Source organism: Lissotriton helveticus, chromosome 6 (assembly GCF_964261635.1).
Source record: "Lissotriton helveticus chromosome 6, aLisHel1.1, whole genome shotgun sequence".
NCBI classification, from domain to species: Eukaryota; Metazoa; Chordata; class Amphibia; order Caudata; family Salamandridae; genus Lissotriton; species Lissotriton helveticus.
In genome coordinates, this window is record NC_136067.1 from 1,439,946,568 (window position 1) to 1,439,973,284 (window position 26,717).

General features: G+C 43.0%; 1 protein-coding gene across 4 annotated transcripts in view; it reads left to right on the forward strand.

Annotated features, from left to right (window-relative positions):
• The window catches only part of AHI1 (Abelson helper integration site 1), an 862,008-nt gene that overhangs the window by 709,451 nt on the left and 125,840 nt on the right, over positions 1-26,717 (forward strand). For all 4 annotated transcript variants that reach the window (XM_078649231.1, XM_078649230.1, XM_078649229.1 and 1 more), the window contains exon 21: positions 25,409-25,477. In XM_078649231.1, coding sequence (XP_078505357.1) covers positions 25,409-25,477 — 69 coding nt within the window. The remainder of the gene's footprint in view (positions 1-25,408; positions 25,478-26,717) is intronic.

The following is a 26,717-nucleotide window of genomic DNA, read 5'->3' on the forward strand; positions in this document are numbered from 1 at the left end:
GGCCCACAACCATACCGGAAGTTTGTGCTCAAGTTTCCACAAACACACACCGGAGCAGGACAGGTTCTGAGGTACAACAGGCACCCGGGTATCTTATACCGCTCGCTGACGGACAGCCACAACTGCCGCTCATCGGAGTACCTCCAGTAACGTCTCAGGGCCGGACTGTAGAGCGACCACGGAGCTAGGAAGAGCTGCAGCTTTGCCAGGGCAGGGCATGCTCACCCCGAATTCTACTGAGGTTCCTGCATATGGGGTATTTCAGTTATTTAAGGCCACTGCTGTACACACAATACTCTGCACCCGTCCACACACAGATTGGTATAGTGCTTTATTTAAAAAAAAAAACATATAAGCACAGGAACGCGAAGCTTAAATGGAATGTAAAAAGGATGAAAAAGCCAATAAATGACCTGCAATAGCGCCCTCTGCAAAGCCGATGTTTCTGTTATTTTATAGCACGGAGTGGCTCATTTCAGCGGTAATTGCATGGTTAGTCACTCTGTAATTTCTTCGGCATTTCGCCACTTCCTCATGTTTGTCAAGGATTTTCTAATGTGCGGCCACCTTCTCAAAAGCCTCAGTGTGTCTTAATATAATCAGCACGTCACCTGTGGTCCTGCTCTGCCAAGGGATAATGGCATTGGGTGTGCACTCTGTCTGCAACCACCGAGTCTGCCATGGCATCATAAGGCCTGTGGCCCCCTCCCGCTCTTCTGCCTTTTGTACGACATACCCTGCCTTACCCCCATTCCCCTTCACTTCCTCTCCCTTCTTTATTGTCCCGTCTCTGTCCTTCACTTTTCCCGTTTCTCTTTTCATTTCTTTCTTCACAAACCACGTCTCCTCCTTTCTGTTCCCAATGCTAGCTCTCCCGTTTGTTCGTTGTTCTATTCCACTCTGCTCTGTGCTGGTCTTCACTGTGCATCCCTGTTCTGCTCTGCCCTGTTCCGCTCGTCCCTGTTCCCTTCTGCCCTGTTCTGTTGTGCACTATTCTGTTCTGCCCTGTTCTATTTTCCAATGTTCTGTTCAGTTATATGCTGCCCTGTTCTATTATGCACTGTTCTGTGCTGCCCTGCTCTATTTTGCATTGTTCTGTGCTGCCCCGTTCTGCCCACTTCTCTGCTGGCTTTTTCCTTTGGCGCTGTTCTGTTCTATCCAGTTTTGCGCTGCCTTGTTCTGGACACTTCTGTGCTGCATTTTTGTGTTCGGCACTGTTCCCTCCTGCTCAGATGTTCTGCCCACTTCTAACTAGTAAGATGAAGAAACTGGGGGGGGGGGGGGTCTCTCAAGGGGCCATAGCCAATCTAATAATGGGCGTGGCTTAAAACACGTAAGCTAAACATCTGTGCTTAGCATAGTGTGCCACACTACTGCTATTTTGCTGCTTCTGTCATAGCATCCACATATATGATACAACAAGTAACATTACACCTACAACAAGCCAGGACTATTGGCTTTGTCAATGGCTGTTGGTTTCATATTACTAAGGACAATTAAAAGATGTACTGCTTCTCTGTGCTTGTTTTATTTTAAAATAATTAACAACAAGGGGTGGTGATGGACAGAGTCTCTGAATTAAGCAGAAAACTCTCACCCAGTCAAGAGATCAGGGCTAGATCCAACACCGTTTTTTAGCTCACTGCATCATCCCAGTTTCAGAACCTGGCTGTATGCAAATTAGTCTATTCCTGTCCCAGTGCATGATGGGAACAGGGCAAACCAAACTACAAAGCCAATTCTTACACTGGAAAGGAAACAAGCTACCGGGGACCGGTTTCTGGCATTTCAGCCTCTTCGGCCCGGCTTGCTTGAATCCTGATGGTGCAGTGAGCAAGGGACTCATGTCTGAGCATACCCTTCCACGCTTAGGGTGGACAAAATAATTAACAACAAGGGGTGGTGATGGACAGAGTCTCTGAATTAAGCAGAAAACTCTCACCCAGTCAAGAGATCAGGGCTAGATCCAACACCGTTTTTTAGCTCACTGCATCATCCCAGTTTCAGAACCTGGCTGTATGCAAATTAGTCTATTCCTGTCCCAGTGCATGATGGGAACAGGGCAAACCAAACTACAAAGCCAATTCTTACACTGGAAAGGAAACAAGCTACCGGGGACCGGTTTCTGGCATTTCAGCCTCTTCGGCCCGGCTTGCTTGAATCCTGATGGTGCAGTGAGCAAGGGACTCATGTCTGAGCATACCCTTCCACGCTTAGGGTGGACAAAATAATTAACAACAAGGGGTGGTGATGGACAGAGTCTCTGAATTAAGCAGAAAACTCTCACCCAGTCAAGAGATCAGGGCTAGATCCAACACCGTTTTTTAGCTCACTGCATCATCCCAGTTTCAGAACCTGGCTGTATGCAAATTAGTCTATTCCTGTCCCAGTGCATGATGGGAACAGGGCAAACCAAACTACAAAGCCAATTCTTACACTGGAAAGGAAACAAGCTACCGGGGACCGGTTTCTGGCATTTCAGCCTCTTCGGCCCGGCTTGCTTGAATCCTGATGGTGCAGTGAGCAAGGGACTCATGTCTGAGCATACCCTTCCACGCTTAGGGTGGACAAAATAATTAACAACAAGGGGTGGTGATGGACAGAGTCTCTGAATTAAGCAGAAAACTCTCACCCAGTCAAGAGATCAGGGCTAGATCCAACACCGTTTTTTAGCTCACTGCATCATCCCAGTTTCAGAACCTGGCTGTATGCAAATTAGTCTATTCCTGTCCCAGTGCATGATGGGAACAGGGCAAACCAAACTACAAAGCCAATTCTTACACTGGAAAGGAAACAAGCTACCGGGGACCGGTTTCTGGCATTTCAGCCTCTTCGGCCCGGCTTGCTTGAATCCTGATGGTGCAGTGAGCAAGGGACTCATGTCTGAGCATACCCTTCCACACTTAGGGTGGACAAAATAATTAACAACAAGGGGTGGTGATGGACAGAGTCTCTGAATTAAGCAGAAAACTCTCACCCAGTCAAGAGATCAGGGCTAGATCCAACACCGTTTTTTAGCTCACTGCATCATCCCAGTTTCAGAACCTGGCTGTATGCAAATTAGTCTATTCCTGTCCCAGTGCATGATGGGAACAGGGCAAACCAAACTACAAAGCCAATTCTTACACTGGAAAGGAAACAAGCTACCGGGTCCCTTGCTCATTGCACCATCAGGATTCAAGCAAGCCGGGCCGAAGACGCCTGAAATGGCAGAAACCGGTCCCCGGAAGCTTGTTTCCTTCCCAGTGTAAGAATTGGCTTTTGTAGTCTGGTCTGCCCTGTTCCCATGATGCACTGGGCCAGGGACAGACTAATTTGCATACAGCCAGGTTCTGAAACTGGGATGGTGCAATGAGCTAAAAAACGGTGTTGGATCTAGCCCTGATCTCTTGACTGGGTGAGAGTACTCTGCTTAATTCAGAGACTCTGTCCATCACCACCCCTTGTTGTAAATAATTTTGTCCACCCTAAGCGTGGAAGGGTATACTCAGATGTGAGTCCCTTGCTCATTGCACCATCAGGAATCAAGCAAGCCGGGCCGAAGACGCCTGAAATGGCAGAAACCGGTCCCCGGAAGCTTGTTTCCTTCCCAGTGTAAGAATTGGCTTTTGTAGTCTGGTCTGCCCTGTTCCCATGATGCACTGGGCCAGGGACAGACTAATTTGCATACAGCCAGGTTCTGAAACTGGGATGGTGCAATGAGCTAAAAAACGGTGTTGGATCTAGCCCTGATCTCTTGACTGGGTGAGAGTACTCTGCTTAATTCAGAGACTCTGTCCATCACCACCCCTTGTTGTAAATAATGTTTTATTTTAAAAGCATCATAGTGTTTCAGGCCACGTAATATCTAATACTAGATTGGCATCTAGTCTCCTTGGGACTCACAAACTTCTTCTCAACCATTTCCCTATACCATCCTGGATAACTTAGCACAGGAACATTCTTCTCATACGCGAATTTGAGCTATTGATATTGTAAATAACAATGCCTTTTATTTTTGTTTTGGATTTTAAAACATAAATAAAAAAGGCATTGCTGTTTACAATGCCAATAGCTTAAACTCGCGTAAACCTGAGACCTATTGCATTGCAAATGCTTGTTCTCCCATAGGAACCCATGTTATGAGATTTTGGGCCTAAAATGTTATAAGTGTTGAACTGACGTTTGTATGGAGAAAGGATAACTAAACTGCAAAGTCTAAAAAGTCTTACTTTCCTTGTCTTGTGAGACCCCTCGGTGTAGTATCTAGGAATACCACCCCCAAGGAGTGAAGGTAATCTGAAAATTATCAAAAAGTATTCTAAAAGTAATTACTGTGCCATTTGAGCTGCTTTCTGTATTTATACCAACCTGTAACAATTGCAAAACCATTCCCAATTACATTTCTGTGTAAAGGTTTATAATTGAAAGTACATTTTACCTACCTGTACCAGGTCCTGCATGGTTCTAGAAATAAAATATGAGTATAACAATTTTATACTTACCCAATTGGTCTGGATTCTGTCTCTGAATGTGTGCCATCAGTCTTGATTGAGTGAATACAATAAATGTTTAACACACCCTCCGGATAAGCCTAACTGCTCGCCTACACTACCACAAAGAGAGCTGTTAGTACTTAACTAATTTAGCCTCTGCTATACCTCTGGGGACTACCTGGACCCTGTGCACACTATACGTTACTTTGGTATAGTATGTACAGAGCCAGCTTCCTACACACTGTGCTCCGGTAGGTGATGTCATTCAACTTTGTGTGGCATAGTCTATACCGAAATTGATGTGTGCAGTGCCCATTTAGGTGCCACCCCTCTGCACAGACGTCAGTTCTTTACTTTCCTTCCCAGTCAGAGCAGATCCGGAGATAGCTACCCCCAGTCATATTTTAGACTGATTTTTTTTTACTTTTATCAAAGTCTTTTATGAGAGATCTTGTCCTGGTGTGACAGAGATGTCCACTAGAAAGGCAAGCTTCAAGCCCTGCGGCTCCTGTCACGGACCTGCATCTTGTTTGCCTCTGGTGCCTGGAGCATGACCACAAGGCAAAGACCTGCGCTGATTGCCGTATCATGCACCCCAAGGCCTTGAGGGAGCGATTCCTCAAGCTCCATGTTGCTTGATGTGCTATGCCGCAACAGTCTCTATCGTGATCGAGAATAAGGTCCCAGGATCGGTCGTGGAGCCGAAGATCCTCATCAAACTCCAAGACATCTGAGCGTTCGGGTAAGTCCCGCAAGAAAAAGACATTGAAGAGGTCTTTAACTTCAGCCCGTCCAACACGGTCTTCAGACGAAGGAGCGTCGTCATTCAAGGGCTGGCTCCACGGTCGAGCCTGCACCTGGGCCAGCCCCGCACCTTCTAGAGTTACCGAGAGCCAGTGTGATTCCCATCCAATTTCAAAAATGTTATTAAGCCGTGCACCTCATATTTGGGCGTCCCGTCCCTACCCATGTGCCTTTGGGCCCCGTGGGTTTGGGAGGGACCACTACTCGTTCCATGCTGGAGGGGCGTCATCCTGAGCTGACTGAAGCCATTCCTCCCAGCCCACAGCCTGAGCCCTATTCCTATGGCCTAGGAATTGTGAAGGAGTGGGAGGGGTCACTAGACCTTGAATAATACCAGATCCCAGATCCTAACATGGACTGGTGTGAGGACTTGGCGGAGGCTAGTGGATTGGAGACTTCCCCAGACACTGGCATGCTTTCTCCCCTACCATGGCGTCCCCTCAGTGGCAAGACTAAAGTCTTGACAGAGTTGCTTCAGCCAGGAGTAATCCCCTCAGAACCGCTTCTCCTATTTAATGAAGCCCTCACGGACCTCATGCTTTGGACTAGGTCCAAGCCCAACACAGGGACTTGTGTGAACAGGACAATTGCCCTCTGCCATCGCCCCACCCTAGTGGACCCCCAGTTCCTCAGGCAACACCCTACCCCAGAAAGCTTGGTCGTCCAAGCCGCTACTTTACATGTAAATCCTGGCTTGTTTGCTACTTCCCCCCAGAATCCAAGAGTCTGGAAACACTTGTGAAGAATGTTTTCTTCCACCAGCCTGGCAATGTGGTCGGTGAATACTGCATGCCTATTGGGCTGTTTCTCCCACTCCTTTGTGCTGCCACAAGTCCCGGAGGAGGCCCAGGCTGTACTCTCCCAGGCAGTGAATGGCAGGAGAGATGCAGCAAAATTTACTATTAGGTGTGGCCTTGACATGACTGACTCGTTGGGCAGAGTGGTTTTGATGACGGTGGCCTTACGGCGCCACACCTGCCTAAGAACATGTGGCTTCTCGGGTGATGTCCAGGCTAATTTGATGGTCATGCCCTTTGACGGTTCTCGTCTCTCTGGAGAGAAGGCAGACCCTGCCTTGGAGACCTTCAAGGAATCTCATGCTACAGCCAGATCCTTGGGCCTTTCATTAACACCACATGGCCAGTCTAGCTTTCACCCCTTTCGTGGCAACAGAAGGAGTTTCCAACCGCGCCAACCCTATCACAGCCACAGGCCTGCGCAGTTTTCCCAAGTTGTGCGAGGACGTGGGTACGTCTCATTCCGACCTCGGAATGGAAGCCTGAAGTTGTCTGCCACCCAGCCCTTGGCAGCCTCAGCCTCCAGACTCCTAGCCTGACTCTGCAAGACCATGCTACTCCAGTTGGAGGGAGAATCCATCATCATCTTCTCCACTGGTGGTCCATAACATCAGACAAGTGGGTCTTGCAGATCATTCAGGAGGGCTATTCTCTGCCTTTCCTTTCTTTTCCTCCTCCTATTCCACCACTTCAAGAACAGCTGTTGAAGGATCATTTAACTTTACTCCAAGAGGAAGTTACAGCTCTCCTGGTCAAGGAGGCTATAGAGAGGGTCGCAGTTTCAGAAGTCGCAGTGGTTGCTATTCCCGCTACTTTCCGATTCCAAAGAAAAAACAAGGGTTACAGCCCGTTTTTGATCTCCAGATTGTCAATCTATTCCTTAAAAAGGAGAAGTTTAAGATGCTCACGTTGGCTTGTCTTGTCTGCCCTAGACCAAGGAGACTGGCTGGTAGCGTTGGACTTGCAGGATGCGTATTTTCACATCCCCATCCTACAGGGCCACAGACGTTGCTTGCGGTTCAAGGTAGGCCCCTATTACTTTCAGTTTACTATGCTCTTTTTTTTGGCCTTACCTGCACCCCTCGAGTGCTTACCAAGGTGATGGTGGTGGTTGCAGCTTATCTGCTCAGGTTAGATATGTCCGTGTTCCCCTACCTCGACGACTGGCTAATGAAGTCGTCATCATGCCAGGCTGTCATCTCTAGACTACAGCGGACCTCCTGCATTCGCTGGGGTTCTCTATAAATGTGCCGGAGTCACACCTGACTCCTTTCCAAACGCTCCCTTTCATCGGGGCTGTTCTGGACACGGTGCAGTTTTGGGCTAGTCCTCCCGGGCAGCGAGTCCATGATATTCAGGTTATGATTCCGATGGTTCAGCCTCTATCCTGGATTTCGGTGAGACTGACTCTGAGGCTGCTGGGCCTCATGGCCTCCTGCATCCTGTTGGTAATACATGCCCGATAGTGTATGCGGGCTCTGAAATGGGTCCTTAAGTTCCAGTGGGCCCAGCCTCACGGGAATCTTTCTGACTACGTCCAGATCTCGGACGGAACTGCACTTCAACATGCAGTGGTGGCTCACGAACCAAGATTGGGTAAGAGGCAGATCCCTCTCCTTTCCCCAACCATATCCAATTGTGGTGATAGATGCGTCACTTCTGGGATGAGGCAGCCACCTGGGAGAGGCGGAGATCAGAGACTCTGGTCTCCGGCGGAGTCCAGACTCTATGTCATCCTTTTGAAGCTCCCGGCGATCAGTCTGGCACTGAAAGCATTCCTTCCCCCTCTCAAGGAGAAAGTGGTGCAGATGGTCACCAGCAACGCCACCACCATGTGGTACTGCAACAAACAGGGCAGGGTGGGGTCGTAGACCCTTTGTCAAGGGGCTGTCCGCCTCTAGACAGGGCTGGAACTTCAGGACATAACCCTGGTCAGCTCCCTGAACGCCAGGGTGGCCGAACTCAGCCATCGGTGCCTAGTTGATAACAAATGGCGTCTCCATCCGGGGGTGGCGCAAAGTCTCTTTCAGCTGTAGAAAGAGACGTGGTTAGATCTGTTCGCCTATGAAGAGAATGTGCAAAGTCGGCAGTATTGTGCATTGGAGTTTCCAAGGCAGCGCTTGCTTGCGTCAATGCTTTTCATCACGAGTGGAGCTTTGGCCTCCTGTATACCTTTCTGCTGGGACCACCTCTGCGAAGTGTCTGGTACCTCGACCTTCTGAGCATGGCCATTGATCCTCTGATCAGACTGCCCCCGAAGAGTTGATCATCCACCCGGAAGTCTATTGTGCCATCAAGATAAAAAGACAATGCACGTTGGTGATTGACAATCTATCACTCTGCCCACCTTTTATCCACCCCCGCATCCTTCCAAAGAGAAGGAGAGACCCATCTGGACCCAAAACATGCATTGTATTTTTATTTTGATTGCACAATAGACTTCCGGGTGGATGATCAACTCTATGTTGGCTATGTGGGTGCCAAGAAAGGTTGGGCTGTTCAAAAACTCACCATCTCCCGATGGGTTGTCCTTTGCATTAAAATACGCAATACTTGGGTGAAGAAGGACCCTCCTGTGGGGTTGGGTGCTCATTTCACCAGAGCAATGGCTGCATCCATGGCATTAGCATGTGGAGTCCCAGTCCTTGACGTCTGTTAGGCAGCAACGTGGGCATCCTTGCACACATTTACCAGATACTACTGCCTGGACAGCCAAGTTTGGAGGGTGAGTACTCTGCCCGTTCAGTACTCTAGGACTTTCTGGTATGATCTTGGTTCGCAGACCCTCCACCAGGAATGGTATTGCTGGGGAATCTATTCTAAGGTAAGGAATCTAGAAGTAACAGTATCTATTAGAAGAACAAGAGACTTATCTTCGTTATTGATGTATTTGGTAGAAACGTATGTAAGTTGTAGATTCCTTACTGCCATATCCATCTTTACCACTCTGCGAACTGATTTCTACGGATAGGTACTCTCGTACAGAGCCCTAGTTTTGATGTGCCAGGGGTCAGTGTCTTTAATGGCTTTGCGCTTCTGGCTTGGAAAGTCATGTTAAGAACTGATGTCCGCGTGCTTGGGCTGCATCTATCTAGGTCCAGCAACGTCATCCCTGCGCCCACGATGCCGAGGATGGACGTCTAGCCAACCAACGTCACCTAATGACATGCAGGGGTACTGTGCTGAAGAAAAAATCTCCGGATACAGACTGATGCTTGAGGGAAATTCTAAGGTAAGGAATCTACAACTAACATGTCTCTATCGGATTAATTTATACTGAAGGTAAGTAACTTGTTCTTCGCACTCGGGCTTCATTCTTGCGGAAGTAGTGACTCCATTCCATCTTGGTCAGTCAATCACGCTGCCGACCTTTTTTACTCCCCTGCATCCCTCAAAAGAAGAAGAGCGTCTCCATCATCTGGACCCAAAAAGAGCGTGTCGTTCTATCTTCACCACACAAAAGAGTTACGAGTGGATGACCAACTCTTTGTGGGGTATGTAGGAGCTAAAAAAGGTTGGGCAGTGCAGAAACTGACCATTTCTCACTGGGTCATTCTCTGCATGGTCTGCCATGCCCTGGCTAAGTAGCAGCCCCATAGGACTTACGAGCCCATTCTACCAGGGAGAAGGCTGCGACCACAGCGTTGGCTCAGAGCAACCCAGCCATGGATATCTGCCAGGCAGTAACGTGGGCGTCTTTGCACACGTTTGCCAAACACTATTACCTGGACAGTCAGGTTTGCAGGAACGGGCATATTGCTTGTTTGGTCCTGCTGGAGTTTTTAGTGTTAGATTTTTTCCGCAGCCCATTGGGACCTCTTTGCCCTGGCAAATGGGTTACTACCTCCTTCAATGAGTTGGTAAAGTATTAATGTTTTGCGACCTGCTTTCGGTCGCAAAACATCAATACATCCCATTCAGAATCAGTATTTTGAAGGGATGCTCTAAATACGCAGCTTCTGAATACAGAGTTGCAATTTGTACTTTGAACATAAGTAGAAGCATTTTTGTGGTTGGAAACGGCCCGATTAGGCCGTTTTCTACCGCAAAAATGCTTTGTACATATGGCCCCAAGTCACTTCTTTTCCAGCTATTACCTCATCTGCCTTTACCCCATTAAACTCACCTTGTCTGTCACTCCCTTATCCCTTGCATATCATACATATGTGCATTACAATTACCTCAACGCCATAACCTTCCGTCTCACCTTCACCCCGTGAATTTCCCTAACTCTTTCTTTAATCCTATTCCCTTCCCCAAACCTTTCCTTTACCCTACACCGAAACGTAACCCACAATTTTACCCTACCACTATTTATTTATTTTACTTTGGGCCAGATGTATCAAAGGGTTTTACCCATTCTGTGTCTATGGGAAAATGTGTTTATACATATGGCCCTTAGCCTTTACTCTAAGCCTCACCATATCACTTACTCTTGCCCTAACCTTATATCTATCAACCTAACCCTAATGTTATCATTTACAGTTGCCCTTAATCTCTCCCTAATCCTGAGCCTTTTATTTAGTTTATTCTGTCAAGGTAATGGTTATGGGGTGTTATAGTGTAAAAGAAATTCATTAGGAGAACCTGATGAGCTAATTCCTGCCTCGAAGGTGCCCAACCATGAATATCTCGATGCAGGGAAGCAACTCGGGCGTCACAGTTTGCAGTAACTGGATGTGGCTGTGTTCTGTTTTTTGAGGCAGAATAACATTGACATCGAAATAGTCTCATTAGCAGGAGCTCCACAGAAAAATACTCCATCGTGTGCCATTAAGATGACGTAAAATCTGAAGGCAGCATTTGCCGATGAACCCGTTTGTCTGGTTGTGTTGAATGATAGTTTCACTTCCACGTTGTAGAAAAAAAAATTTAGGAGGAAGAATGCGCTTTTTGGGAGTGTCCTTTTTATTGAGGTGCAGAGTTGCACCTGCTCGTTCCTTTGCCTCTTTAATTGCTCTCTTGCTCTGTGACAACCTTTACTACCATGACCTCGTCCGAACAAACTGATAAGGCGGCGACTGCACGCACCGCGGCCACACACGCCTGTTTGCAGTAGAACATGTGGGGTGCATCCGATCAGCCGGGAGCTTAAAGTGTGAGCTTTCGAAATGCAAAAGTTATGTGTGCTGTAGCAATGTCCGTCTGAGGTTAATGAGGCGGGCGATCATTATCGCGCGAGAGAAATGCAGGTGTACGTGGTTAGTTTGTAGTTAGTTCAAGGAGAGCAGATAAGGCACATAGGGAGTGCATCACAGCGCTTGCTAGACAAAGGAAACTCAATTCACAATAATTTTTTCATGTCGCATAAACGCTTGGTATTCATTTTCCTTCCGTATAATTTCTTACCTAATGCCATATATTGTACAAATAAGTTGTTGTGTGACTTAGATATGCTTGTATAGTTTGTTTTGAATTTTGTTCGTATTTGTATCTGCAGAAGGCAGTATTTGGTTATAATTGTAATTACATGTGTGTGTCCTTTTATTGCACAAAAAGCAGTGCTCTCAATACCCATACTTTATGGGACTGACGGCATACCTGTGAATTATTTTACCTCCTTTGTGTAAATGACATGATTTATGGATCCATTCGGGTGGGGGCTGCTAATCCCTTCAGATAATTCATCACAGCCCCCATTCCATTGCTCTTTTTTTAATCAGATTCTTCTTAATGACAGGCAAAGAAAGCCTGATCATTCTAATTGTAACCAGGGTCCACTGTTAATGCTACGCGGCAGACATCCGCTTCAAAAACCTTTTACTTGTCCAGTACTGGGGTATCTTTCATAGATTCACATGCTTGAATCATTCCCCGTCGTCGAGATGGGAGATGGTTCAAGCAAGTGAATCTATGAAAGATACCAATACTGGATTACTGCAGTTACAGGTAAGTAACTTTTTTCTTCTATATCCAGGATGCACTTCTTAGGGCAGCATAATATATCTTAACTAAAATCCTGCCCCTCTTCCCAACTTTCCTAAAAGTTATGGAGGATGTATTTGCCCCCTACCGCACGTCCTTCCAACACCAATGGTTTTTCCCACAGGCTGGAGAGATTTGCCATTGGTTCCACATCGCTACCCTACATACCATCCACCCACTTGGCATTGCCGAAGGACTGGAGTGAGGATGGGTCTACACACCTTCAGCCTTCCCCCAACTTGAGGACAGCCAGCCTCCCTAGCCGGGAGAAAAGCACTGTAGGCTGTACCACTCGGGAAGCTTTTAGAACTGATCGGATTTGGGAACTGATTGGAACTAATGTTTAAGTTTTGTTTCTCTTTAATGAGCTGATCTTATGATTTAAAAACAATGGGTCCGTAGAAATGTGTTTCATAGTTATGATCTACGTTTAACGTACTTGCCGTTTAACGTACTTGCCGTGTAAGTTGCAGATTTCAACAAGCAAGGTTGTTTCCATTTTAGGTTCATAAAAATAGTACTGCGAGAGAAAGTGCTACATTGTTACATTTTTCTTGCTCCATAATGTAGATTACGATGCCACATTATGTGTTCCTCCATTGTTGTCTAATCCTCGTATTTCTAGCAATGGTTAAGCTCTGCAGAGTGATTTGCCTCCTTGCGGGCTATCAATATGATGATAAAACTAATATTTCACTGGGATTCTTGAAATATTGGTTTTCATATTGCTGCATTTTATGGAAAAAAATACCGAAACGTAATATATATAAAACATTTGATCCCAGACTGATAGAGAGCAGTCCAAAATCTTGATTGGTTTCATGACGCAAAACCTTTCAGTACACCATCGTAACTGTTAAGATTGTTACCGCAGCCTTTACACCTACCTAGACTAAAAGGGAACAGGGCTGTGCTGTGGCACGCTGCAAACTTACCTTTGCTGCGGAGATGTACTAAATGTAGAGAAAATTTTCATGATAATCCCCTTTTTCCTTGTTTCATGGGGAAGTCTGTTCCTGCTGGACTCCAATTACAAAGGTTTGGGCAGGCAAATCATGCCATTTTGCAGGATATTGAAGGAACCTTCCTGTGTATCAAGCGCTGCAGTATGGTTGTATGCATAAATTATTGCTCAATCACATGTATTCATATTTTGATTAGTCTGCAGTTCCCAATTATCAGTCATTGTCTTTTTTCTGCATTGTGATGGTCTGATTTTGAATTTCCCTTCTGTTCGACAACATCTAGGCAGGAGATGTGGACTAATGGCTAAAGCTGTTGACTTTGGAACTGGGGAACTAGGTTAAGTGCCCGGCCTCCGCTCAAGACCCTGTGATTCTAGGCAAATCACTTAATCTCCCTGTGACTAAAATATATATATATATATGTAAATGCGTGTGTATTCACTGAAAAAACAAATGGTTAAAGTGACATTATAGACAGGTGTGGTAATAAGATAAACAAACTGAAATTCACTGAAAAAACAAGGTTTAATGGGATGTTATAATTTGGTGTTGAAATTACATATGGAACAAGGTTTAAGAAAAACTGAAGATTCCCTGAAATTCGCCAGTTACACGTTAGTTAACTTTTTATATCTTGCACCCCCGTCATGCTCTGCTAATGACCTCACATATTACATCACTCATGACATGTTAAATGACATTGATAACATCACTGATGACATCTCAAATTAGTTCATTGATGACATCTCAAAGGTTTTCATCAATCATTCTGCTATTCACAGTACTCCATAAACCCCTTCATAATTTAAAAAAGGAAAGTTGTTCGTAAGGCGCCTACAGTCATAGGCAGCATAGAGTTACTGTGTGTACACTTGATTTACATAGAATGAAATTAACGTATGTGTGGTTGTGAATATTGAAAGCTATCTAGTGCACCTTTAACATAGCAGTGATGTTTGGGGTGCAAGTAGTACTACCTGTTGAACCATGTTATTCACCAGTGGATCTCTTGGTTATGTTCCCATATTAAATAGTTGTAATAGAGCACTATAGGCAAATTCTGTGTAACAAGGTCCTTTATAATATGTGGATGTTTTACTTCCAGAACTTTGCTGAATATTTTGAGACATTGCAGATTGCTGAATAATGTAGAGGTGATCCATTTAGAGGTGATTTCCCTTGCAGAGGGCGTGTAAGCATGGCTGTAAGATTTTATGCCATTGTGTGCATCTCAAAAATGTGTGTAGTGTTTTGTGCCTAATTATGGGGGATTGTCCATAGAGCCCGCAGAATGTGTCTCATCAGTGGCAAATGCATTCCTGTCAACCTCCTGACTTAAAATTGCAGGTCATGTGAATTATTTAAAGGTGATCTAGTTAACATGATTAGAGTACAAATTAATTTTTTTTAATTAAAGTATAAGGAGGCATTAAAAGCAGGGTCTTATCCAACAATGGGGGTGACTTGACAGGTATGCTATGTGTCTAGCACATAGCATGTGGTCAAAGGTTATATCCATTATCGCTTGATTGGTGATAGAAAATTGGGCACAGGTGCAGCTTGTTCAATTTCTTCAAGTTGACAAACCTTTTGGGATACTGTGGCCATTACTGCATGATCCCATCAGTAACGGCCACTCAACATGTCATGAGTGAAGTAATGTGTGAGGTCATGATCAGTGCATGACACAGGTGCAAGTTGTGATGAAATCACTAAACTATGACTGGTGTTTAGTGTGTTTTTTTTAGTGTGTTTTTTTTAGTTTTTCATCGTTCAATCTTATCTGATTTCAGCACCTAACTCTAACATCACTTTAATCCTTGGGTTTTTTTCACTGAATTTCTGGTGGGTTTCTCCACGGAAGCTAAGATTTTACAACCACACTTAACTATAACGTCACTTCAAACTTTGTTTCTCCTGGGAATTTTTGTGTTTGGTTTCCTTTTTACCATATTTAATGTTGAGCAGATGCTCAACACCCTCAGTCAATCTGTGGCCAATCTGCCGACTGCTTAAGGGCTTCGGCTCTAGGCACTGGGGCATTTGGTTTTTGGGCTCAGGGTAGTGATGCAGAGCAATACAAGGCCTACTCTGGATAGGTGGTATGGGCTACCCCAGGTACATAACCAAAAATACCCAATTCACCATTGTCCAGCCGGTGCTTTTACATATAAAAAAGCAAAAGTTCTTTGTTATACACATGCTCCTTCTTAATACATATTAATTTACAAATATGTGCAAATAGGCAGGTCAGATAGCTACAGTGACTCGCTCTAACAGTCCACATCAATAGTGAGCCCTGAATCCCAAGACCATGATACCCCATCACATATACTTCTCACTTTAAAGGGGTGTTAATTATCGAAAGGCAGACCTGCATGCTTTGACAGGGTGTAGCCACACTCTACGAACTACAGTAATTGACAATGCAACAACTTTAAACTGTTAGGGATGGTACCACCTAACAATGATATTCATTAGAAGAATGTCATTCTTATGGCCTTCACTGAGAAATATAAAGTATCATTGTAATTTTCTTTTGTTCTCAATAAAGCATTATAATATTAGTAAAATATGAGAATGTACTTTTTTAAACTGTCAGTGTACTGCTTTAAAAGTTCAATAAAATATGAACAGGCGTCCCTTCCGTTTTACTTTCACATGCTGCAAGCAGAGCTTAAGGATCCACCTACACAGGTCCCCACACCCCAGAGTTTCTGAGCACAAGCACAAGCCCTAGCAGTACTTGAAACGCTGTGAAAACTCTTAGGTAGGGTGAAATCGTGGTGTGGCTTCCACACTACTACAAGCCCCACAAACACTTGGTTGTACATTAGGAGTGCCCCTTTCCCCCCCTTGAAACAAATATGCACATTTTTGAGTTCCCCAGAAGGTTCTCAGGCGCTCTTCTAGCCCAAGACATTAATATTTTGTTAGCAGCTCTTTTAACCTTTGCCTTTTTTCATTTTTAGATTGCTTTCCCAATCTGGACACCCACATCCTTTTTTTGTTTTGCTGGAAACTCAAGCATAATGAAGAATCAGCGTTCTGCTGATAGCCTTCGTTAGATGGCATTTTATTTCTCACAGTTTGTAGCATTATTGGGGCTATTTTCATTGGCATAGTAAATGTTTTCTGACTGCATTTAGTCCAACAATTTGCATATTCAACATCATATTATTTCTTTGTATCATTTGATTTCGCTCTGAATTGTCTTTAACACTTTGAGGAGTTTGTCTACATTCCCTCTTCGTCCCCGATTCGGCCACAGATATGGCAAGCTGTGCTTTTCTTTAACATCTCAACATTTCCATTCATTCTATCTTCCTGCTTTTATGTGTTCATCCCATTCATACCACTTCACACACAAAATCTATATTTGAACCCATTTGATTAATCAGAATTGTTTCATATGAGTGAGCAATCATCAGTTTTTCCATCAATTATTATTTTTTCCTCAAGATGATCATCTCTGTTCTTTGCCAATTTCAGTCTCATTAATACCCTTTATCGACCAATACCACTCACTCTGTTAAATATGTTTACTTATTTCTCATCTTAGTCGTTTATGAAAGCAGACATGAAACCCTCAACAGCATCTTTCTCTGAATGTTAGACTCTGCTATGTTTCTTAAGTACCTGCATCAAACTCACATAATAGGAATGCACTGATCAGTTGGTTACCTGTGTCATTGTCAATATCTTTTCCCAATGTATATCCCTTTCCGGAATCCATTTTTCCAAATGCTCAATCACTGCCTTATATTTCTCAGCTACATCTACAAATGGTGCATTATTAGGGCCAGCCTAGCCAGTTCCTGCACTGGCCATCCAACAGCCATCTTACAATCCAACCGCAAATCTCCAGGAACAACAATCTCAAATAGCATATTGAAATCAGTCCACAACATCGGAGAAAGGTGTGTCAGGTTAAGGGTTTCATCACACCACTCGGCTGCATCTTCTCTCAATTTTGACCTATTATGTGTAAAAGCATACACATCTGCCCGGGTGCAAGGGACATGCACCAAATTCCCTTCACGTATCTCTTTTAAAGGAAACTCAACAACAAGACTTGTTCCTTCTTCTGAAGCACTCTCTGTATTTCTTACCACTTTTCCCTCATTACCCTTCCTTTTCTTCTTATTTACTGTCACTTTTCTCCATTTATCACAGTATTTCTTCAAATCCTCCCAATCTTGAGTTTTCTCAATTAAATCTTTAATATGAGTGCTCATATAAATGAGACCCATCGCCTTAATTTCATGATGTGTTAAATCAATTTTTTAATTTGTTCAACATTTTTTATTTTACTGATAAACTCTAATTCATAAGATAATTCTTCCAATTTGTCATGAGCTTCATTGTCACATCTCGCAGCAACTTTAATCAAGTATCTCATTATATCAGCATTGGAGATCAATAATCTGTTTGAATCCACATTTGCATGCAATATCTCCCCAAATTCTAGTTTTAGAATTCCATTACAAATTTCTTTAGGTGATGGCTCTATCACCTCTATTTTCTCAGCTATTAACTGTGCTTGGTCTTCTTGTCCCCTAGTCCCACTCGTACTAGGCATTGTCATTGTTGCTTCAGTAAGATTTTGCACCACTGCAGTATCTTATCTACATCCCTACCTACCGCAACAGCAGTCTGGGTCGGTTCCATCTGTCTTTTTGTATACTGCGAAAGTCTTAAATCAACAGTTCATCTATGAATTTGTCATCATTATCTGATTCCTCATTCTGTCCTTTCTCTTTAGTTTTGTGTTGTTCTGCTCCCGAAACTGTAGCTGGAAAAGTTTTAACACATTGCATCATATCTTCCCTCCACATTTTCTCTTGCCGATCTAGTTTGCTATCCAGCCAAGCCCTGGGTGGCATCTTTATAGTTGTATGTTTCTTCTCCCTCTCTTTCTCTTTTGCCATGCACATTTATTTATTGAGCATCTCAAACTGTGTAGTTTTCGACGTTAGTATCATAATGTACAGCATTTTCCTCAGGAAACTATTTTTTCTAATATTAAATGTGTCCTCCATTGGAAACTGTAAAGCCTCATTATGCTCTGCATGTTTATTACGTTCAGAAATCCAGACACATGTGTAATACCTCGACCTCTTTCATCATTTCAAATGCTGGTTTGCCCTCACTCAGTAACTTCTGTCCCTTTTTAGGCTTTCCCTCTATTTTAGGTTTAGGTTTTGTAAATAGTCCATCCATTTTCCCCCTAAACAAGCTCAGGTCAACCATATAATCAAATAAAGTAAAAACTCCATTTACAAAGAACTTAACAAACACCCATCAATAGCAGCCTAAACCTATCACAGTGCAAGTGTTCCAACAGACAACAAATTGGAGCACAACTAGTGGTGACATCAAACAGCCAACCATAAATAGCAGCACGGCGCTGTCGAAGGTCAACATATCATAGCACGACTGTGTCAACAGCGAACAAATCAGAGCACAACTAGTGATGATGTCATACCAATCTCAGCACCAGAGAGCCTCAGATTCAACCAATCACAACACAACTTCTTCGCGAACAGAGAAACAATTGCAGACCCATATTAAATCACTTAACTCAATAAACTTTTGTCTGTTTACTCTAGAAAGCAAAAAAAGCCAGTTACTTAGTTAAGACAACTCAATTGCAAACCGTACATTTTTCAATTTGAGCAATAAAAGAAAGAAACACAACACTCTAATAAAACTCTCTCTTGGCAATTTCTGTCCAGCAGAAATCCACCTCTGAGTTATCGTACTTTACCCAGTGCACTCAGAGTAGGCACAACAACCCAAGTTGGACTCTCAAATCTAGAAAGAAAAAAATCATTATTTCAAAATCCTTATCAATGTGCAAGCAGAACCTCGCTGTACACACTACAATACAGACAAATAATCAATATCATGAGATCTTTTTCACCAAAATCCACTAACCAACTCAAATCTATTTAAATAACAAATAACTTCAAATGGGTTTTCAAATATGTATATACATCATACTAACAGTAATCAATCAGCTAATCGAACCCACGATCATCATTACATATCTAAACAACAACACTGTAGCAGAAATCCATCACCACAATTCATCTTGGCACTCTTCCCAAACTCTGTTTTTCCCTATTCATGTTTACATTCCTAGTTCATTCAGGACCGCACAGGTATTTAAAGTTACACTGTTTGTCAATCTGCAGTACGATCCGACGCCAAATGTTGACAAAGCTCCAAAAACGTTTTTCTCCTTGGAATGTGACAAAAATAATCCAAAACAATAAATCTAAACAGTGGGACCCTTAAAGAGGATTTGCTCTAATGCAAACTCTCTTCTGCTACCACATGTTGTGGGAGCCGGACCCTAATAATAATCTGAACCCCAATATTTTGAACACCACAATTCTTACCCAATCAATGTGGCATCATAATTTCCAATAGTGTTTGCAGTTAAAGCATGGGTGCTCGCAAACATTTTCCGAGGGGGCAAAAAGTTTGGTGTGTAATGTGCCTGATGGCTGCATTGATGACACCAGGGTGACGGTTGGGCGAGGAGATTGGGGTTGATTAGCAGTAAGGTGGGTGTAGGGGAAGTGAAACATATACATCTAGTGGCTAAATAGAACAACGTGGAACCAAAACACCTGAGATTATTTCTGGCTTCCCCACTTTTCCAAATTGTGTGATCCTAGGCAATTGGTTTATTTCACTTTCCCTCCTTTTACTTCACTATCACAAATAAGAGGACATCGAAATGCATGGCTTCAGGATGTGCCCTGTACAAAACCTCCTGTATTTGATTTAATAAACTATTATGTTGTTCACGTATAATAGGAACTAGAAACCCAGGCAACCCAAAGATTGAACAAAAGAACTGACTTGCCTCTTTAGTTCACTATTGGCATTGTTGTCAGGGTAGAGGGGAGAAATAATGTTTCTAAATACATGTTTGAAACCTATCACTTTTAGATTAATACTTCTAAATGCACTGATGTAATCAGTTGTACTAAGGTGAAAAGGTTTTGCATGTTAATTAAATACACTATTTGAATTTTGAAGAGACTTATATTTTTACGCTTTTGCTACCAGATGTGTTTAATACAAATGATGGTGTTTCTAAAGTAATGGGGTGCAGAACTCCTGAGTTACATCCTTTCTTTAACACCAATAAACCTTGAAATAAATGATTGGTTGTTTATTCATTAAAGACACAAAGGCTAACATTATGCATAACCTATTATTGCTACTCTAAACTGCAGCACTTTAAAGCAAACTTCAACCGCACTTAAAATTCTAGAATTAGACCCACCCCCACAGTCTATATAAACTAAAGCCCAGCAGCCATCTTCCTCTTTGCAGCTGCTCCGAAGCTAAACTCTCTTGAACTTGAAAACAAATTAAAAACGAAATGGTCCATATCTCCACTTTTTAGTTCTATTTTTTAGGCCTCCAGCTTTAGTCGTTCTCTGGTAAAAACAATATAAAACCGAATGTAAACTCTAATTTCTACAATTCATGGAAAAACAGAGTAACTTAGAATGCAAACTCACAGTTTATTTACCTAAATCCTTACTCTCCCTTCAATGCAACCTTACCTGGGAAGGGAAGAGGGGATAATGCTAGCCTCCGTGGCTTGAATGTAGTCCAGATTCTCTGATCATAAAACTAAGAGAATCTACATTTCATGTCAAGACCAGAGACTAAGATCATGCATGTTCAAAGCTGTAATAGCACAGCAGATGATACATGTTCCATAGGTTTCAAATAGAACATTGCTAACACACCAGCATTAGACAAGTCTGCCATCTTAAAAATCTCCTCAAGACATCCTCCAGAAGTAAAAACTCCCCAATGCGCCTCTTTTGGAATGTGCACCAAACTTTTGCATATCCACTCCTGCTTCAAGCATACACAATCTTAACAATTTATATAATCCTGTAACATAGACCCCTCTCAAATAAAGATAACACATTTGAAAGGTCTATGGGAGATTCCTCCACAGGAACTAAGTCTCTCTCCTTGCACCACCTAACCCATGTTTTCCATGCTCCAACATAATCTTTCCTTGTCCCAGGCCCCCAAGACTCTTTGATCAACTCCTGAGCCTGTTCGAAAGTCCCCTGAAATCTTCCAAGCAAGAAGATTCAAAACCTCTTCCAAAACTAAAGGATGAACCTCTCCTCCTGGATCTAACTGCATGTCTTCGGAAATTGGTATAAAAATTGTTCTTCTGCTACTAACTCCAACAACCCTGGAAACCAAAACTGAGCTGTCCAAAAAGGAGTGCTCAGAATGATCTGACATTTCTGTCACCGCACCATCAACAATACCCTCTGACTCATCGTGAAAGGTGGGAACACATACTCCTGAAATCCCTTCCAAACCTGTTCAAAAGCATCTACTGCTTCCACCTGGGGATCAGGTCTCCAATTGAAATACCGTGGTAACTGGAACGTCAGCCTTGAGGCAAAAAGATCCACCTCCAAAGGACCCCATACATTCTGAATTCTCCTGAACAGATGCAGACTCAACTTCCAATCACTGCACTCTTGGATGTATCTTGAATTCCAATCTGCTGTTGTATTGAACAGACCTGGCAAGTATTCTGTTTGTAACCATAACTTTTGTTCCAGAGAGAAATTCCATATTTCCTTTACAAGTTGAGTTAAACTTTTTGACATGCTACCTCCCATTTATAACAGACTGCTGACACATTGTCCATTTTTAATAAAACATTGCAATTCTTTAATGTTTTCCCAAAACATTTTAGTGCAAAAAGGCCTGCTCCCATTCCTAAACCATTTATATGGCTCAGACTTTCCTACCATGACCATCTGCCACCTTTCCTACATAACAATCCAAACAGGCTCCCCAGCCAGAAAAGTTTGCATCTATTTCTGATATAAAATCTGGACGTATTCCAAAAATTGCTCAGCCATTCCATGCATCTAAATTGTCTAGCCCCCAATTCAACTCTTCCTGCACTTCCGTGGTAACCTATACTTGGTTCTCATACCGCAAACCCTTCCTTAGGCCTTCCACTTTCAGTCTCTGCAGTCCTCTGTAATGAAATGGTCCCAGAAAAACTGCCTGAATTAAAGAAGAAAATAAACCTATAACTCTTGCTAATGACCTCAAAGTAATGAATTGTTTCTTCAGAATATGTTTCACCTCTGATTTTATTTTCGCAACCTTATTTTGCTGTAAACTCAGTTGCGTGTGTAGTGTTGACCTGAAATCCAAGGAACTCTGTCTCCTTACAAGGCATCAATACTGATTTGTCCAAATTAATCAAAAAACCTAGGGACTCCTACAGATGTAGAGCTACAGACAGTTGTTTCCTTAACTCCTCCTGATTCTGAGACAGCCCTTGTCCTTTTTCGTGACTAAAGATATTCTGTTCATAAATCCTACATCTTTTCCAGACAGTTTCTCTATTGCTCCTTTCCTTATCATCTCCTGGACCTCCAAACCTACTTGTTGGTCTACATGAAATGCCGTATCCCTTGGTTCTACATCCTGAACAGGCAATTCCCTGAACTCTATGATGTACCCTTGTACTGCTTGTAGGACCCATCGGTCCTTTGTCAAATCCTTTCAAGTGTTTCTAAAATCTTTTGAATGTCCCCCTGCCTTTCCTAGGATAGAACCAGAAATCGTCTTTGTATTTACCTTGATTTCCTTGTATAAAAAGAGCCCTGCCTCTGAACTGGCATCCTCTGATACTTCTTCCTCTCTGAGGATAGAATCCAGTGGCTGACTAGAATCTTTTAAAAGATATGTCCTTGAGATTGATAATGAGATCTTGATAATGACCAGCCAGAGAAACGCCTCGTTGCTCCGGCCCTGTCAAAAATATGTCCCCTGTATCTTCTTAGTGAACTCTGAGCCTTATCAAGGCTCATGAAAGTGGAAACTAATTTCTCCACACCTTTCACTAAACCTTCTCCAAATAACTAACCGTTTGGGTCCTAACTTGACACCTTTTTTGCAAAATCTCCTCATTTTGGGCGAATGCGCATGAGGATTGTGTTACGTTTTTCAACCATCAATGCTATGTTTGCATTCCCATGGAAACAAACTGCTGTTAGCAACCAACCCCTTAACAACTCTGTATCCACAAAGACTGACTCAGCCACATCCAATATGCTTGCAAGAGGACCATTTACATCTAGCAGCCTATCCTGGCACTGTTTGAGTGCCCTTTCTAGACCCTTCTTGGGGTTACAACCCATCTTAAAAAGAAAACTGATCAGATCTGGGTCTAAATCTGGGTTCATGCATGCCTTAGTCTCAGTCGCTGGACGATAACATTCTGCTCTCATTACAGTTCTTGCCTCTTTCTCCAAAGGCTTCCTTATCTATAATTTAACAAATTCTGCAGCATGTGCCAATGGCCATCAGTCCGCACTCCTAAGGTGCCTTATCATATCAGGGTTGAACAGATCTACCTCCTAAGGGTCTTTCACAATCCCTTTCTCCTTTCTTATCTCATTTTCTCTTCCTAATCTAAATCCCAACCATCATCTTCATAGTTGTCCAAGACAAATTCATCACAACTATCTCCATCGCGGTTATAGGAGCTTTTTTCAGCTGGTCCTACCTGAATCTCATGTAGGCTACCAAGGACACCTTCCTTTGTGCCGCGCTGGACACCCTCCTTTGTGCTGCGCTGGACATCCTCCTTTACCGTGCTGCCTAGACCACCTGTTTGCCATGCTATTAAATGATCCTTTCACCCTGTGTCAATATTCGTTCTTTTCACCTTTTTCTTTCCTGAAATAACTTTTTTGTTTTCCTCCTCTAGGGACCAGTATTCCTCATCTGAAAGATCTGTAGCCTTATTTTTCCTCCTCATAACAGATCCTAAAATATCCTTTGCTGAGGCCCTTACCTCTTCTTGTGCCATTTTCCTCAACCTATCATCATTACTCTCTACTCCTGAAGGTCCTCCATCCTCACTCATCTTTATATTGGTTTAAAAACACATCTGCAGGTAACCTCAAACAAATCTTTTTTTTTCTCTTTTCTTTTCAATATATTTCTCCACAAAAAAACTATTTACTGCTCTCCCTCCACAAAACCACCGCATAATTCAGTTAGGTAATGGCCGTATTGTACGTGCGAATCCACCTTACGCACAACCTTAACCAAAATGTTTGCCGGAGACCAAAATCTCCATGGTAACCATGTAATCAGCAAATGGCCACCTGTTCCAATGATATTGTGACGTGAGCTCCACGTAAGACGCCCCGTCAACAGGATGCCAGAGTCTACGGTAGCCCACAGGGAACACTTATTCCCCTTGAACGGACGGCACCATGTCAGGGTGAGGCACAAATTGCCTTGCGCTGAATCTGTTTCCATCACCCTCGATGCACCACTAGGCGAACGGTGCTCGAGGGGCCAAACAGGCAAGAACAAACTCTCATTATATCAAACCTACTTTCAGTTAATTAAAAAAAAGGAAAATCGCAATTGCAAATTCAACTGCACTTATTTTCCTGGAATAAAATATGTCCCATATATTGGGAACTGCAAAACAAACTGTTTAACAGCTTCAAATTGCAATAACATTACTACATATAGTCTTATTTTTAAAATATATATAACCTTATTACTTAACAATTATTATATAAGTGTGCTTGAAGTTTGCCTTAATGTGCTGCTGTTTGGAGTAGTAATAAAAGGTTATGCATAATGCTAGCCTCCGGTCTTGACATGAAATTAATTAACACCAACACTTCTTCAGCAGAACTTCCAATGAAAGTCTTTGATTATGATACTTTAGGTACACAATGGAAGGTTCTTTCTCAATGCACACTTCCCAACACAATCGTTGTTTGAATCATTTATGCCATCTACTTGATGCTCCGTGGAAGTATGTAAGTTCCGTCATCCGGAGCTGGCCTCTGCGAAGTTTAAGATGGAATTACATATTGTCAATACAAGAGTTGACGCTTATCATTTGGAATGACGGCTCTACCTTAACAGACATGTTCTGTATTCCTTCTTTTCACTGAATCTTCAAGGGGCATAGCCCTAATTATGTCCCATTCTGGAGCTACCTTCACTTACCTCTAGGACTGCTATAGAGAAAGATTGTTTCTGGCATCTGCAGTAGAGACATTATGTCTGCTTGGTCTTCCCTTATGTGTTACTTTAAGCACTCAGCCAGCTGCTAAATAGTTTTATTTTTCATTGAAGTATATTTTTGTTCATTGGGTAGTTGATGTTTCAATTCAGTGATTTCACTTCACAAAAATACACCATTGGCAATTAAAACTCCTGAAAGTATCATGTGTTTTTATAGCAAGTGAGACCGTCACACTTGATTTCAGGAATATCTCATGGCAAATCATGTTGATTTTATATTATAAGGTACAGTTTTTTACTAAATCCTGTAAGTGTGTTTTATGTTAATGTGAGTTATTATTTCTTCTAGCATGGTAATGAATCTTCAACTACATCACTCAAAATAGAAGCAGATAACTTCATGCCAGTGCAAGAGACAGTAAGTAAATGTTGAAAATATATGTGGGAATGTCTCGAGTCAACATAATGTAATGATTTTATTTAGGTCCTAGGATAGCAATAAGTGATGCTATCAGCTGCATCTTATTCTACCTGCTAAAGCTGCCTTGAACACTTTCCAAATCGTACAGCTAGAATCTGCAGCCATTTCACCTTACCCTATGGCTTCTCGCCACTCCTGGCCTCAGGATTAGTCTAGGAGCATTAACCAAGTACACCTCTGAACATTTCTTGCTGGATTGAGGGGGACAAGCAGTCACTCCTCACTTCCATTGTACACTCTGTTGTGCTTGAGCAATTGCCAAGGGTGCGGCAAGCATTCATCTTCTGCCTGACCTAGAAGGTGGATCCTGTCACCTCTTAAAGCTATTAACTCTGTGAAGAAGCTTATCTGGCTCCTTCTCCTGCTGTCTGGAAACTATACATTTTTATCCATACCTGTGATTTTGGTTACGATCCCACCCTGAAGATTGGGCCAGAGACACCTACTGATTTAATCTGCCAGCTATCACAGCTGAATCAAGGCTGGCCAGTAAGGTGCCTTTTACTCCTGCTGCATGCCCCAGCGTTTTCACGTCATCTGGTGTGCGCCTCCCCACTTCACGTTTATTTTATTTTTTCCTTTGCCTAAAGGACAGCAGGTAAGGACTTTGTATCAATTGCTGATGTTTGCTTTAGATTGCTGCTTGCCCTTGCTGCCTTCTTCTTTATTGTTCAGTCAGCAAGGATGTTATGGGACCACTATATTATAGACCTATATTGTACATACCCACTTGCAAACAATGTATTGCAACTCTCAACTTCTTGGCTATAAACTCAAAGAATCTCTTTTCTTTTCTAATATAATCCAGCAGCATCTGCAACAAAAGAAAATGAAAAAGAAAGAAAATTATTGGTCCTGGCATGATTACATATCGTGCAACACAAAAAGATAATGGACGGAATGCTGAACATTGTCAAACGTTCACCCCCAGTCACAGATCTGGGTTTAATCCATCGTTATTTTGCTCACCACGCATCCCAGTTCAGACATAGCCATATGCAAATCAGTCATGACCCTGTGCCTCATGGGAACAGTCCAGACCGAACTGCCAGGCCACGTTTCCCTGGACCGGAATCAAGCATCCTAGGACCGGTTTCAGGCTTTCAGCCCTCATCAGCCAGGATAGCTTGACTCCAGTGGCATAGTGAACAAGGGACCCACATCTGGGCATACCCTT